General features: G+C 42.0%; 1 protein-coding gene across 2 annotated transcripts in view; it reads left to right on the plus strand.

Annotated features, from left to right (window-relative positions):
- vps35l (VPS35 endosomal protein sorting factor like) overlaps window positions 1–16,966 on the plus strand; it is a 153,927-nt gene that overhangs the window by 33,354 nt on the left and 103,607 nt on the right. The window contains exons 8-14 of one of the 2 annotated variants that reach the window (XM_078240937.1): window positions 4,305–4,389; window positions 6,881–6,955; window positions 8,127–8,223; window positions 9,560–9,607; window positions 9,828–9,921; window positions 10,066–10,143; window positions 15,279–15,401. In XM_078240937.1, the coding sequence (XP_078097063.1) occupies window positions 4,305–4,389; window positions 6,881–6,955; window positions 8,127–8,223; window positions 9,560–9,607; window positions 9,828–9,921; window positions 10,066–10,143; window positions 15,279–15,401 (600 nt within the window). The remainder of the gene's footprint in view (window positions 1–4,304; window positions 4,390–6,880; window positions 6,956–8,126; window positions 8,224–9,559; window positions 9,608–9,827; window positions 9,922–10,065; window positions 10,144–15,278; window positions 15,402–16,966) is intronic. The other variant, XM_078240938.1, reaches the window with a different exon arrangement.

Consider the following 16,966-nt stretch of genomic DNA (forward strand, 5'->3'; position numbering starts at 1 on the left):
GGCCTAATGTATATCCCCAGTAATAAAATCGCCTCTATTCTTCCTCACTTCTAGCCAAACAGATTTTGTCTTTGACCTCTCAACTGTCTTATCTCTATACAATAATAGAACAATTTCTTTGATCAATACACTACTTTTTCCTGTCCCCTTACCTCCACTATCTTCCCTGAATACCTTGTAGCATTGCTTATTTATGTTGTTGCTGCACCTGCTGAACAGTCTGTTTTAACCCTCATACAGTGGACAAAGAATTGCGAATCGATCTCTTGTTAATGCAACAATATTTATTTACACACAATTAATAATCACCCATCCTATCAACAATAAGTTATCTTATAGAATACCAAAGTTCAATTCCAATACTAGACCTGGACTTAATTTTTGCATGACTGACAAGTACCCAGGCAGATATTGGCCTTTATCTGTGTGCTGTTCTCCAGTCATAGAATCATAGAAACCCTACAGTGCAGAAAGAGGCCATTCGGCCCATCGAGTCTGCACCGACCACAATCCCACCCAGGCCCTCTCCCCATATCCCCACATATTTACTCGCTAATCCCTCTAACCTACGCATCCCGGGTCACTAAGGGGCAATTTAGCATGGCCAATTAACCTGACCCACACATCTTTGGGCTCTGGCTCTGGTCTTCCTTCCTTCCTTGGGTGGGGTGGCTCTCCTCCTGCTGGTCGTTACTGGTGGTGGTCACAGTTATGGTTCATTGGGGAAGAGAGAGAGAGATTCTTCCGTTGCACAGCACCCTTTATACCTCATTGGTTTTTGTGCCCTTTTGGTCATTGCCAATCAATCGATCGGGACTTGATCATCCTAATCAATAGGGTCCAATCAGGTGCTGCCACACTGATCTCTGGGTGTGTACCCAACAGCCATGCCTGTGACCTATGTGCTGGAGGCACATAGGTCACAGACCTCCCTCCCAAATAAGGGGTCATGGCACACCTATGTCTGGTAAACAACCCAGTTTGACCAGAAAGTGTCCTTTATTCTGGAGATGGCCCATATTCTGTGTATTCCAGTTCATGCAGCTGCAGCCTGTTTCTCTCTGTCCAGTTTCTTTTGCGGCTGCAGCCTGTCTGTTTCAGTGCTTGTCCAATTATCCCAGCATGTCCGTGCAAACCACTATCTCAGGTGGTCCATTTAGCCACAATGTGCTATGTGCGAAGTGCATTTATGCAGATGTATCTTGTATTCTGTTACATCTGCCTCCCGCCTGCCCCCTGTAATTTCGGAATTATTCTTTGCTCCAGTGCTGTTTGTCTGTCCCAATAATCTCTGTCGACTTTACTACTCAGTGTTCCATCCTGGTGCCTATCCGATTGTCATATTAATTGAACCCTTTCCCCTCAGCCCTAGTTAACCTCCCTGCATTGGCATTGGACCCAGCTCAGTTGAGTTCTAACGTGTTCATCTTGAACATATCACTCCTGCCCTCGGACCAGTCCCAGTGCTTTAGGAATCTGAAGGCACCTCTCCAATATCCATTTTGGTAGGAATAACAGCAAAATGGACTATTATTTAAAGAGTAAAAAATTGCAGCGTGCTGCTGTGCGGAGGGACCTGGGCACCCATAGAACCATAGAAAATTACAGCTCAGAAACAGGCCTTTTGGCCCTTCTTGTCTGTGCCGAACCATTTTTTGCCTAGTCCCACTGACCTGCACTTGGACCATATCCCTCCACACCCCTCTCATCCATGAACCCGTCCAAGTTTTTTTATGTTAAAAGTGACCCCGCATTTACCACTTTATCCGGCAGCTCATTCCACACTCCCACCACTCTCTGCGTGAAGAAGCTCCCCCTAATATTCCCTTTAAACTTTTCTCCTTTCACCCTTAACCCATGCCCTCTGGTTTTTTTCTCCCCTAGCCTCAGCGGAAAAAGCCTGCTTGCATTCACTCTATCTATACCCATCAAACTCTTATACACCTCTATCAAATCTCCCCTCAATCTTCTACGCTCCAGGGAATAAAGTCCCAACCTATTCAATCTCTCTCTGTAACTCAGCTTCTCAAGTCTTGGCAACATCCTTGTGAACCTTCTCTGCACTCTTTCAACCTTATTTACATCCTTCCTGTAACTAGGTGACCAAAACTGTACACAATACTCTAAATTCGGCCTCACCAATGCCTCATATAACCTTACCATAACACTCCAACTTTTATACTCGATACTCTGATTTATAAAGGCCAATGTACCAAAGGCACTCTTTACGACCCTATCCACCTGTGACGTCACTTTTAGGGAACTCTGTACCTGTATTCCCAGATCCCTCTGTTCAACTGCACTCTTCAGAGTCCTACCATTTACCCTGTACGTCTACTTTGGTTTGTCCTTCCAAAGTGCAATATCTCACACTTGTCTGCGTTAAATTCCATTTGCCATTTTTCAGCCCATTTTTCTAGTTGGTCCAAATCCCTCTGCAAGCTTTGAAAACCTTCCTCACTGTCCACTACACCTCCAATCTTTGTATCATCAGCAAACTTGCTGATTCAATTTACCACATTATCATCCAGATCATTGATGTAGATGACAAACAACAATGGACCCAACACCGATCCCTGCGGCACACCACTAGTAAGAAGTTTAACAACACCAGGTTAAAGTCCAACAGGTTTATTTGGTAGCAAAAGCCACACAAGCTTTCGAGGCTCTAAGCCCCTTCTTCAGGTGACGCCGGCATCTCCACATCATGCACACCACTAGTCACAGACCTCCACTTAGAGAAGTAATTCTCCACAACCACTCTCTGGCTTCTTCCATTGATGTGGAGATGCCGGCGTTGGACTGGGGTAAGCACAGTAAGAAGTCTCACAACACCAGGTTAAAGTCCAGCAGGTTAATTTGGTAGCAAATACCATAAGCTTTCGGAGCAATTGCTCCGAAAGCTTATGGTATTTGCTACCAAATAAACCTGTTGGACTTTCACCTGGTGTTGTGAGACTTCTTACTGTTCTTCCATTGAGCCAGTGTCTAATCCAATTTACTACCTCCCCATGTATACCTAGCGACTGAACCTTCCTAACTAACCTCCCATGAGGGACCTTGTCAAAGGCCTTGCTGGAATCCAGGTAGACAACATCCACCGCCTTCCCTTCATCCACTTTCCTGGTAACCTCCTGTGCAAGAATCACAAGGAGTTGGTTTGCAGGTGCAGCAGGTAATTAAGAAGGCAAATGGAATTTTGTCCTTCATTGCTTGAGGGATGGAGTTTAAAAACAGTGAGGTTATGTTGCAGCTGTATAAGGTGCTGGTGAGGCCACACCTGGAGTACTGTGTACAGTTTTGGTCTCCTTACTTGAGAAAGGATATACTGGCACTGGAGGGGGTGCAGAGGAGATTCACTAGGTTGATTCTGGAGTTGAGAGGGTTGGCTTATGAGGAGAGGCTGAGTAGACTGAGGCTATACTCATTGGAATTCAGAAGAATGAGGGGACATCTTATAGAAACATATAAGATTATGAAGGGAATAGATAAGATAGAAGCAGGGAAGTTGTTTCTACTGGCAGGTGAAACTAAAACTAGGGTGCATACCCTCAAAATAAGGGGAAACAGCTTTAGGACTGAGTTGAGGAGGAACTTCTTCACACAAAGGGTTGTGAATCTGTGGAATTCCCTGCCCAGTGAAGCAGTTGAGGCTACCTCATTGAATGTTTTTAAGGCAAGGATAGATAAATTACCTTTAGGAATTAAGGGTTATGGTGAGCGGGCGGGTAAGTGGAGCTGAGTCCACAAAAAGATCAGCCATGATCTTATTGAATGGCGGAGCAGGCTCGAGGGGCCAATGGCCTATTCCTGCTCCTAGGTCTTACGGTCTTTTGGATAAGATGTTAAACTGAGGTCCTGTCTATCCCTCTCGGTAAACAGGGGGTTAACGCAGTATCCTGGCCGATATTCGTCCCTCAACAAACATCACAACAACCTTATCATCATTTTATATTATGTTTGTGGGAGCTTGCTCTGTGCAAATTGGTTGCTTCATTTCATTGGCTGCGAAGCAGTTTGAAGCTTCTGCTGGCTGTGGAAGGAGCTTTTTGATCCTCGTTCATTCTCAAACAAACCACAACTTCTGGCTGTTCCTCTTCCTCTTTCAAAATGTCCTGCAGCCACTCGGTGATTTAGTCGTTAGCGCGGTCTTGCTGCAATGTATACTGTATTTCCAACAATTATATATTGTGTAATGGTATAAATAGTGTGAAGCTGTTCAATAACTTGATTTTTGCTTTGAAGATTGATCTGTAGATTTTTAAATTCAGTACTTTGTTAATATTGCACTTTCTCCTGTTTAGTGTTCAAAGCTGCTCTCCGATACCAGCGTGATCCAGTTTTACCCAAGCAAATTTGTTTTGATCACTGATATTTTGGATACTTTTGGTAAGAAATTCCATTGGTGTTCTTTTTGGTATTGCCAGGCTACATTTAAGCTTAAAAGGAGAAAACTATTGTGTGTGCAGTGTGATATTCTGCAATGATTGCAGCAAGTGCTACTTGAAGGGTCGCAGACCTTTTCCTTGGTTTATTCACTATCTCCGGGGAGGGAGTAAAGTTCTAATTGAAGACTAGATTAGTGAGAAATGTAATTGATTTACACTCTATTCTCAGTAAGTGACCGTTACTTAGGCTTCAGATTAAATCACCTTCCCTGGAGTTTCACTGGAGATGCAACATTTTTCACGAGTCTGTTTATGATTGCAGTGGGGGGTTTTTTGGAAAAAGTTGAATACTGACTATTGTGAAACTAATAAATAAAGTTTAAACTGTATTTCATTATTAACATCACCTTCAGCAGCAAATTGATAAATCTTTTTAAAAATTATTTGAATCAAGTTATTTAATGACTGCTATGCGCTGGTTAAATCTTGTTCCTCTGGTTCTAATATCTGATTATATCCATCATTCTGTTTCATAGAAATTTTAATGTTGAGCAGAATAATAATGTGAAATGTTATTAATATTGAAGGTCCTGATTTTGAAATATTATCATGCATCTGGTCAGTATTTATATTTTAGTTATCTTTTATGATAATAACTGAACACTTAAGGCTAACTGCATTTACAGTGCATTCTTAGCAACTGTTATTTCATATCATTGCGAAGCTTGTGGATCACACGTCTGAGGTTGAGGTCTGAACCAACTGAAGGAAAATGGAAGGAGACGACTTCATCCGGGGAGTCTTCCTCTTTATTCTGATCTCTGGGCTCTGAGCCTGGAATCAGGTTGCATTTTGTGTACTGAATGGAACACACTGCTCCAGATGTGGACCGAACGGTACATGCTGCTCCAGGTGTGTACTGATCGGAACACTGTTCCAGATGTGTACTGAATGGAATACTCTGTTTCACGTGTGCACTGAATGGCATGCGCTGTTTCAGGTGTGTACCGAACGGCACGCGCTGTTTCAGGTGTGTACTGAACAGCACGCGCTGTTTCACGTGTGTACCGAACGGCACGCGCTGTTTCAGGTGTGTACCGAACGGCACGCGCTGTTTCACGTGTGTACCGAACGGCACGCGCTGTTTCAGGTGTGTACTGAACAGCACGCGCTGTTTCAGGTGTGTACTGAACAGCACGCGCTGTTTCACGTGTGTACTGAACGGAACGCGCTGTTTCATGTGTGTACCGAACGGCACGCGCTGTTTCACGTGTGTACTGAACGGAACACGCTGTTTCACGTGTGTACTGAACGGCACGCGCTGTTTCACGTGTGTACTGAACGGCACGCGCTGTTTCACGTGTGTACTGAACGGCACGCGCTGTTTCACGTGTGTACTGAACGGAACGCGCTGTTTCACATGTGTACTGAACGGAACGCGCTGTTTCACGTGTGTACTGAACGGAACGCGCTGTTTCACGTGTGTACCGAACGGCACGCGCTGTTTCACGTGTGTACTGAACGGCACGCGCTGTTTCACGTGTGTACTGAACGGAACGCGCTGTTTCATGTGTGTACTGAACGGCACGCACTGTTTCAGGTGTGTACTGAACGGCACGCGCTGTTTCACGTGTGTACTGAACGGCACGCGCTGTTTCACGTGTGTACTGAACGGCACACGCTGTTTCACGTGTGTACTGAACGGCACGCGCTGTTTCACGTGTGTACTGAACGGAACGCGCTGTTTCATGTGTGTACCGAACGGCACGCGCTGTTTCACGTGTGTACTGAACGGCACGCGCTGTTTCACATGTGTACTGAACGGCACGCGCTGTTTCACGTGTGTACTGAACGGCACGCGCTGTTTCACGTGTGTACTGAACGGCACGCGCTGTTTCACGTGTGTACTGAACGGCACGCGCTGTTTCACGTGTGTACTGAACGGCACGTGCTGTTTCACGTGTGTACTGAACGGCACGCGCTGTTTCACGTGTGTACTGAACGGCACGCGCTGTTTCACGTGTGTACCGAATGGACCGCGCTGTTTCAAGTGTGTACTGAACGGCACGCGCTGTTTCACGTGTGTACCGAATGGACCGCGCTGTTTCACGTGTGTACCGAACGGACCGCGCTGTTTCACGTGTGTACCGAACGGCACGCGCTGTTTCACGTGTGTACCGAACGGCACGCACTGTTTCACGTGTGTACTGAACGGACCGCGCTGTTTCACGTGTGTGCTGAACGGACCGCGCTGCTCCTATGTTCAGTTCAGTACAACAAGTGAACTACTGATGACAATGGAGATCTCTGGAGGACACCAAATCCTGATAGTCAGAAAGCTTTATCCCTGTTCATTATTCCCCACCTCTCAACAAATGAATGGGAATCTATGGCCGTTTGGGTTTTTAATGCTTCAGCCTGCATTCTGCCAATGATCTCTGAGAGGATTTCATGTTTAATATTAATTATTGAATTACCCGTTTTGATTACAGGGAAGCTAGTCTACGAGCGGATTTTATCCATGTGTGCGGGCAGCCGAGCTTCCTTTCCTGGAGTCTCTGCACCAGGTAATTTTAATCAAGGAATTAAATTTTCAGGGATTTTGAAACTAATAAACTAAATGTTTGGAAGTGAAGCCAATAAGAGCCAATGTCATCACAAATTTATTGCATTTAGCCAATGAAATAGGAAGCAGATAGAGTCACAGAGGTTTACAGCATGGAAACAGGCCCTTCGGCCCAACTTGTCCATGCTGCCCTTATTTTTTTTTTTCAAACCCCTAAGCTAATCCCAATTGCCCGCATTTGGCCCATATCCCTCTATACCCATATTACCCATGTAACTATCTGAATGATTTTTAAAAGATAAAATTGTACCCGCCTCTACTACTACCTCTGGCAGCTTGTTCCAGACACTCACCACCCTCTGTGTGAAAACGTTGCTCCTCTGGACACTTTTGTATCTCTCCCCTCTCACCTTAAACCTATGCCCTCTAGTTTTAGACTCCCCTACCTTTGGGAAAAGATATTGACTATCTACCTTGTCTATGCCCCTCATTATTTTATAGACCTCTAAGGTCACCCCTCAGCCCCCTACGCTCCAGAGAAAAAAGTCCCAGTCTATTCAGCCTCTCCTTATAACTCAATCCATCAAGTCCCGGTAGCATCCTAGTAAATCTTTTCTGCACTCTTTCTAGTTTAATAATATCCTTTCTATAATAGGGTGACCAGAATTGCACACAGTATTCCAAATGTGGCCTTACCAATGTCTTGTACAACTTCAACAAGACGTCCCAACTCCTGTATTCAATGTTCTGGCCGATGAAACCAAGCATGCCGAATGCCGCCTTCACCACTCTGTCCACCTGTGACTCCACTTTCAAGGAGCTATAAACATGTACCCCTTGATCTCTTTGTTCTGTAACTCTCCCCAACGTCCTACCATTAACTGAGTGAGTCCTGCCCTGGTTCAATCTATCAAAATGCATCAACTCGCACTTGTCTAAATTAAACTCCATCTGCCATTCGTCAGCCCACTGATCAAGAATATTTTTAAGTTCTGAGTTTGATGTTGGTAATCCACAGCAGTGATATTCCTCGGGGAGATTACAAAAACTGTGTGTGGCCGAGTTGTTGCAAAACATGTATCTTATATTTCTGAATGACGCGCTTAGCCTTTTTATTTTACTCCATAATGTCACTGACCTTTTCAGTAATGCATGTTTTGTTTATAATGCAGATAACATTGGTCCAGATGAAGTGAATGAAACTGCAAAAGAAACTTGTCTGAACTGGTTCTTCAAGATTGCCTCAATCAGGGAACTCATTTCCAGATTGTATCCTTTCACAAATTAATTTCGACGTGGGCCTGGATGAATATAATGTGAAATGCAACCAACTACTAGTCGGAGCTTGCTTATTGGCAGGCGAGTTGCCGTTCTTTTGATTAAGAAGTGGAATGAAGAGAGGGGAGTCTAAAACTAGAGGGCGTAGGTTTAAGATGAGAGGGGAGAGATACAAAAGTGTCCAGAGGGGCAATTTTTTCACACAGGTGGTGGTGAGTGTTAAAAAGCATTTAGATAGTTACATGGGTAAGATGGGTATAGAGGGATATCAGCCAAATGCGGACAATTGGGACTAGCTTAGGGGTTTAAAAAAAAGGGTGGCATGGACAAGTTGGGCCGAAGGACCAGTTTCCATGCTCTATGACTCTATGGTCATTTTAATCTTTCAAGGGAACCTTTTTTTATTTTACTCCCTAATAAATTGAGAAGTTACCCATAAAGTTGAACGTTTATTTATTAGTGTCACAAGTAGGCTTACATTAACACTGCAATGAAGTTACGGTGAAAATCCCCTCATCGCCACACTCCTGTTTGAGTACGCTGAGGGAGAATTTAGCACGGCCAATGCACCCTAACCAGCACGTCTTTCAGACTGTGGGAGAAAACCGGAGCACCTGGAGGAAACCCACGCAGACACAGGGAGAACGTGCAAACTACACAGACAGTGACCCAAGCCGGGAATCGAACCCGGGTCCTTGGCGCTGTGAGGCAGCAGTGCTAACCACTGTGCCGCCTGACCGCTGTGCCACCCAGATGGGAATCCAGAAGCCAATGGCTTGGTGACTTTGTCCCATCTCTCCTCCACAAAGAGGCAGCCCCTGAATTGGTGGTGACCAAAAGTCAGAAGAGAGAGAGAGACTGGAATGTGGGAGCAGGAGACTGAGAGGTTAGGCTGAGGACGTGAGAAACTGACAAATGGGGGCTTGATGGTGGGGGTGATGGTGGATAGTGGAGGTTGGAAATTGGGATTTATATTGGAGCAGGAAGACTGCAGAATTGGGGTCGTGGCGAGAGGATGAACAGGGACTGGGCGAAGAGGAGTAGAAGACTGGAGAAAAAGCTAATAATACCTCCAGAAATATCTCCTGCTATGTTGGATAATCCTGAATATAACACAATACTTTCAGTGAATCTGCAATTTCTGCTACTAATGCTGCAAGTTATATATATTACTGTTTAATTTATTTGCTTAATTCTATAAGGTTTTAAAAACCCTTGAACTATCAACATTTGCATGGTCAACTATGTTCAACTCCTGTTACTCGGTTATATTTCAAGCTAACAGTTCTGTACTTTTCGAAAATGTATTTGCCTTGAGTTAACTTAGTTATGTGGAGGTGGCCATATTGAAATGTAACACATTCCTTTCTAAAACGTAAGTATGCTGGAATTCTATTCTCATTTTATGTTTTTTTAACACTTTTAATATATCTAAACCACAAGTGGTTCATGAGGCGAATTAAACTTGTCAAACTGGTGTGATGAAAATATGTGCTGAGATTTTTAAAATTAATTTGGTTTGAAAATTAATACAAGATGAAAGTGAACACGTCCTTATTAGGTGATGTGATATCTAGTTTTAACTTTTTTTAAAGTGGTATCTCTGAGACTCTTCCTCGGTTGACCTCAATGATAAGAGGCATTGGTGATCCATTGGTTGCTATTTATGCAAGAGCATATCTTTGCAGGGTAGGCTACAACTTTTTAAAAACTTTTTAGATTATATTAAATTATATTTTCTAATTAACTGATATGTGCATCTCAACATTTTTGTCTTAAAAAATAACTTCTACATTATCCTCAATTTCATTTCTTGTTCCCTTTTTCCAATAGGTTGGAATGGAAGTGGCGCCACATTTGAAAGACAACTTAAATAAGAATTTTTTTGATTTCCTCTCCACATTTAAACAAGTATGAAATCAGTTTAGTCTTGACTTAGGAAATTATTCTTTTCTTTGCATATGTCCCTCTGCTCTGTACAGCTTGTGTTAAGATCACAAATCTCTGAAACCTCTTGCCACTATCAACCATTGACATTTAAATCCAAATGAATCGTTTGACAATGTAACATAGAAACATAGCAAAACTACGGCACAAAACAGGCCCTTCGGCCTCACAAGTTGTGCCGAACATATCCCTACCTTTTAGGCATACCTATAACCCTCCATCCTATTAAGTCCCAGGTACTCATCCAGGAGTCTCTTAAAAGACCCTATTGAGTTTGCCTCCACCACCACTGACGGCAGCCAATTCCACTCGCCCACCACCTTCTGTGTGAAAAACTTACCCCTAACATTTCCCCTGTACCTAACCCCCAGCACCTTAAACCTGTGTCCTCTCGTAGCAGCCATTTCCACCCTGGGAAAAAGCCTCTGAGAGTCCACCCGATCTATGCCTCTTAACATCTTGTATACCTCTATTAGGTCTCCTCTCATCCTACGTCTCTCCAAGGAGAAAAGACCGAGTCTCCTCAGCCTATCCTCATAAGGCATGCCACTCAATCCAGGCGACATCCTTGTAAATCTCCTCTGCACCCTTTCAATCTTTCAATGTAATCCAGGTTGTATTCCTCTTTATGACTGTGTAAATGTGCATTTTTAAATGACCAAATTCTGAAATTGGACATTTCCCATTGCAGCATATAAACATACTTGATCAAACGAAACATGTCACAGCTTTGTTCAGTGGTATAATTTATATATAAAATGTTGTGCCTGTACACACTTTCTGAACTTGTTCCATGTTGACACCTAAGTGGAAGCTGCCTCAGTGATTCCTGTCCGTCTATAATTATATCCTCCTCCCAGCCCTTCCAAGTAGAGATGCTGCTGTGGCAACTCTAGCAGGACATATTAATTAGAACAAAATAAGGTAATATAATTTTTCTTCTACATGTGAGCAGAGAAATTTATAATGGTAACAAAAATAAGAATGTATGACTTTAAAAATGGAAACTAGATGACACTAGTGCAGACCGGTCCAATTATCTCCTAGTTCCACTTCACTGTGGCTTCTTTGATATTCCGTGTGCAAAGACTCAGGAGATTTGTGTGTGCAGTTCTGAATAGAAATTGGTTTGAAAATGTTTTAAAAGAAATCATAGACTGTATTGCTGTGGGAAATTTAAAACCCAAAGAGACCTGAGAACATTAATATTCTTTACCGTGTGCTAGTTTTATAATAGGATCATACTGGTTCCTTTTATATATAGACTTGGCCTGATTTTGACAGATCGCTCGATGTTTTTGACTTTTTAAACATGTTACACTTTATTATGGCCTTTGGACCGCGCCTATGGTGCTAAAAGCATTTCAGGAGGGGCAGTAACTGAGAATTGTGACTACATTTCCTATATTGTGGTCAAGTGCACCTGAATCTGTGCATGAAGCTTTATCCAGTGGTCTCTCAGCTTAAGCTTTCCTGATTGGATGCTCATGCCAATCTAGTTTGCTCTTATTTTTAGTTAGAGTGGAGGTGTGAAAGATTGTTATCACATTTTTATTCAAAAGCAGACTTGGTACTGGCCATGAGTAGAACCCAAAGACGACTTGTGGAGGTATTCTTGCTGTTACAGATACTGGAACTGGCTACATTACACAAGAATAGGAATAGGTCATTCTACCTCTTGAATCTGTTCTGCCATTCTGTTCAAGCATGGCTGACCTAAACCTCCACTTCATTCATCAACTATTGATCTCTATCTCTATTCCTGTTATGTGCAAAATTTGTGTCAATTGCAGTTTTGTTTTTGGCGCACTAAGTCTTTGTGCATCTTTTCAAGGCCGCTTTGATGGATCCCCAGAGTAACAGAAGGAAGACGGGTCTTGTTCTTATCAATGCCTTTGGGCAAGTTGTACCTGCAGGGAGGCTATGTGTCCCGAGTCAGTTTTCTGTGACCAGTGCATTATATCTTCTCAGCCTCTTTGAGTCTTCAATACAGTCAGTAACACAAAGTTTTTGTTGTTCGGCTCCCTGTTTGGTTCTGTTCTGACCTAGCAGTTGAAGCCAGAACACGTGTATTGTAGCTTTTCTTCCAAAGACTTCTGGAATTTCCCCAAGAATCCACCATTGGCACCTTCTTCACCTGCTCTGCTCTTTGGCAACATGAAGTCAGTTTGCAAGTGTAAACACCTCCCTCTCTCTGTTATCCTCTTGATCTCTTCACTGCATCGTTGCTATCTCTCTGCTTGTTTGCCATTGTTGTTTTTGTTGACACATTTTGTATTTTTTTGCTTTCACTGGGTCTTTTGCTTTGCTTGCTCATGTGCAACACTTGCTATGGTTTTTCCTTGTCGCACATTTATGGTAGGCTGCATTCTCTTGGCTGCCCTTAGTCTAGATTCTGATGTGCCATTTGGAGGTGATTCTCCTTTCTGAAATTAAACAGAGGGATGCTGTTTATATTCATCTGATCGCTCCCCCAGTCCTCGGTATTTTACAGATACAGATCAGAATGTGCATGACTTTGATTTAGGCTTATTGGTCCCTATCTATTATTCCCTGTGTGTTTCAGTGCCTGACCAACTTTGTTAGCATTAATTTTGTCCCTTCACTCCTTTCCCAAATGGTAATGCTGTTATATATATTGTAAGATATAATGTAATTAAAAAGGATAGAGAAGGAAGAGAGTGGTAGCTGTACTAATTAGATATATAATAATGGCAGTGAAAAAATGACTTCATTAAATATCTCAACACCAGGTTAATGTCCGCCAGGTTTATTTGGAATCACGAGCTTTCAGAGCACTGCTCGTTCCTCAGGTGATCACGAGTACCACTCACCTGATGAAGGAGCAGCACTCCGAAAGCTCGTGGTTCCAAATAAACCTGTTGGACTTTAACCTGGTGTTGTGAGACTTCTTACTGTGCCCACCCCAGTCCAACGTCGGCATCTCCACATCTTAATTAAATATGAGGGTGGGAAAAGAATCAATGTGGATTGTGGCTAAGGATAAGAAGGGATTGATCACCATAGGATTATTGAACAGACCATCTAACAGAGGAAGGCAAGTGAAGGAAGAAACATGCACAAAGCAAAATAAAGAAATGAGTACAATGACTCTGAGGGGACTTCAACTCTAAATAAATGGGAAAGAGGTCATGAAAGAGGAAAAGAGAATGTAATTTTTATTGTGTTCCGGACTCCTTTCTTACCAAGTATGTTAGGCGTTTGACTAGAGAAGAATCATCGCTGGATCTAGTAATGGAGATTGAATCACAGCAAATAGAAGTAAAGGGAATAACTGGACAATAGCGACCGTATAAGAATGATGTGATGCAAAGTAATTGATTGGGGGAAAAAATTATGGGGATGTGAATGGAACCAGGGAAGTTAAAATAGAATAGAAATATGAGGTAATCATATTCAGAAGAAATATAAAAAAACAAAAGCTGTGCAGAATTGAAACATCTTAGATGAATAAAATGATGGTAAAATTGAAATGAACGGAAAATGCACACACACAGTGCATTGATAGTAATGGAATATGAAGAGGTTAGGAAAGTAAAAAGAGAATTGGGAAATCAAAAGGGAACTGAGATAAAAGTATCAAGGAGTTTAAAAGAAATAGTAAATATTGTACTGACACAAAAACAACAAGGAAAAGCACAACAGCTTTCACAGCATTCCGAAATGAACACGAGAAACATACAGGTCATGACAGTGAAGTGGTATAAATATTACATAATTATATTCAAGGAAAATTAATGGGTGACAGAATTATTAGACAAGACATTTAAGATATATTGGGGGTGGCGGAGAGGGAAACTCATAAACTAATGTAACTTTAGAGAGGATAAAACCTTGCTACAGATCGATTACATCCGTGGGGGAAGTGATAATGGCAACACGCTAATAATTTGAATAGATTAGATTATTAATTGTCTCCCCTTTTCTATCTTCAGTGTCATATCTTTGCTTCTTCCATCCTGTTTATTTTGGCAGACAGTGAATGTAAATCCAGTATTTAAAAAGGGAAGTAGAGCAATTCCAGGGAACTACAGACCAGTTACTTAGATGTCAGTGGCAGCACAACAACTTAACAGAATAGCATCTAGAAGCAGAAAATATGGGGGCACAGGCTGCACAGATCATGAAAGAGGAAGCCATGTTTGACCAATTCTATTTAATTATTTGAAATAACTGAAAAAGTAGACACGGGTAATGTAATCGATGTAATATATTTGGAATTTTAAATTTCAAAAAGCCTTCAATAAGGTACTACATAGTAGAATTGTACTACAGTCAGAACCTCTGGAGTCAGGGAAAATAGCAGAATGGATAGCAAACTAACTATGACATAAAAAGTAGTTTTTTTAAAATTAATTCATGAGATGTGGGTGTCGCTGGCTGAGCCAGCATTTATTGCCCATCCCTAATTCCCCTTCAGCTGAGTGGCTTGCGAGGCCATTTCGAAAAGTATTTGAGAGTCAGCCACATTGCTGTGGAGTTCTCTGCCGAAAGGTTGTCCTGACTCAAAACATTGGCTCTATTCTCTCTCTACAGTCGCTGTCAGACCCGCTGAGATTTTCCAGCATTTTCTCTTTCTGTCGTGACTGGGATACACTACTTACTTATCACTGCAAACTAATTGGGAATGTTTATTTTATCCTAACACTGTTACATCATAACTCTCTCAACAATGCTACAATGTTCTGTAAGTTTATCATTGTTTTGAACTGGATCCTGTTGGAGTTTGTAAAGCCTGGTCTTCAGTGGGTGAAGTTGAGTTGATGTTGACGGTGGTTGCAGGTATTGGCATCAGAGACTTTGGACATGGGGTAGTAGATTCCTGTTTTACTGGGGTGAGGTACAGAAGCCATCTTCCTGTTTAAGTACTGCTGTTTATTGCAATCTTACCAATCGAACTTTTGAAGTATTTATTATAATGTTTATGGTTCTCGGCATGTTCTGGGTGCTCATATTCGTCAGGGTAGTTTGGGCGTACTAAATACACAGGCCAGGTACACTTATAGTCTTAATTAATAAGAGTTAAACAAAGTCAGCAAACTATAATTCATTGGTAACTATTGTTTTATTCAATGCAGATTCATGGCGAAACAGTTCAGAACCAGCTCGCTGTGCAGCGGGTAGAAATTCCAGTATATCTTACGCTGTATACTCCCGCTATAGACTGGATTCTCCAATGTATTGCGTACAGAGCACCTGAGGTTCATTTTAATTTTCTTCACTAGAAAATTCTGCGAATTTTTTAATTTAAAAGTATATTGAGCGTTGTGCTGTTATTCTATAAAACCAAGTTCAACTTCACACTGCAAACCTAGGGTTCCTTTAATACTGTGGGTGAACTTTTATCCTTGCTATGACTTGCAGCATATGACTTATAGTTATAATACACGGTTCTCTAAGTGAATGCTTGTTTTTCTTTCCTAGTTAGAATAAAATCCTTAAACCTGTTGTCAAATTGTCCAAAATATGTCCATATTGTAGGCTTATTGATTTAAAAAACCAATAAGATTTCTCATTTCTAATGATAACTTTGGTTATTTAGTCGCAACATTCTTGTCAAAAATTAAAAGTTGATCCACACCACTATCTCTAGGTAATAGAAAATTCCATAGCAGCAAATAAATGCAATAATTTTAATTTGGACCAAGGCGCACTCAATATTTGAGAATATTTCTGGAAATCTAACAGGATTTCACCTTCCCGTATCCGCTAAATCTTGAACAGATTCTGAGCCTTGCTGAAATTCCGGGTACTTGGATGTTGTAGTTTTCAGCTTTAGTGAATTAAACTTTCTGTTTGCAATATTTTCACATTTCTTGCCACCCCTCCCTCCACCCCACCCCCAACCCTTTGCTTCCGGTTATTTTCTGCCCCCCGGGGGGTTTTTAATGATTGAGAAGGTAAACCATCTCTTTCACCCTTACTGATGCTAATCCAAAACTGATTGTTAAAAGCAGACTAGTAAGTGTCTTCCTTCTTGTCTCTTTTTAATTGCCGCAGCTTTTTATAGAAATGTAATATCCAATATATTGATTTGACAGTTTTCAATGATGGGATATTTCCCAAGTTAGAACCTGGTTTGTTATTGGATGAAAAATGTGACATTGGACACGAGTGTAAAACCCAGTAAAATTAATGCAGTGCAGCTTAACACATTGTTAGGCTTTATGTGGTACATTCTTATTTTGGATAGTGTTATAAAGAGTCCTGAGATTGTTATACTCTTTGAAACAGACCTTATCCTCAGCATGCACTTTCCACTCCTCTCCGATTAGCATATCTTTATTGTCCATTTCCCTCCTGCTTGGCCAGTTTCCCTTTCTAAGCCTCTGTGCTATTTGTCCTGTAAGAAGTCTCACAACACCAGATTAAAGTCCAACAGCTTTATTTGGCAGCAAAAGCCACTCGCTTTTGGAGCGCTGCCCCTTCGTCAGGTGAGTGGGAGTTCTGTTCACAAACAGGGCATACAGAGACACAAACTCAATTTACAAAATAATGATTGGAATGCGAGTCTTTACAGGTAATCAAGTTTTAAAGGTACAGACAACATGAGTGGAGAGAGCGTTAAGCACAGGTTAAAGAGATGTGTATTGTCTCCAGCCAGGACAGTTAGTGAGATTTTGCAAGCCCAGGCAAGTCGTGGGGGTTACAGATAGTGTGACATGAACCCAAGATCCCGGTTGAGGCTGTCCTCGTGTGCGGAACTTGGCTATCAGTCTCTGCTCAGCGACTCTGCGTTGTCGTGTGTTGTGAAGCCCGCCTTGGA

The sequence above is a fragment of the Mustelus asterias genome, chromosome 23 (genome assembly GCF_964213995.1).
Source record: "Mustelus asterias chromosome 23, sMusAst1.hap1.1, whole genome shotgun sequence".
Taxonomy (NCBI): Eukaryota; Metazoa; Chordata; class Chondrichthyes; order Carcharhiniformes; family Triakidae; genus Mustelus; species Mustelus asterias.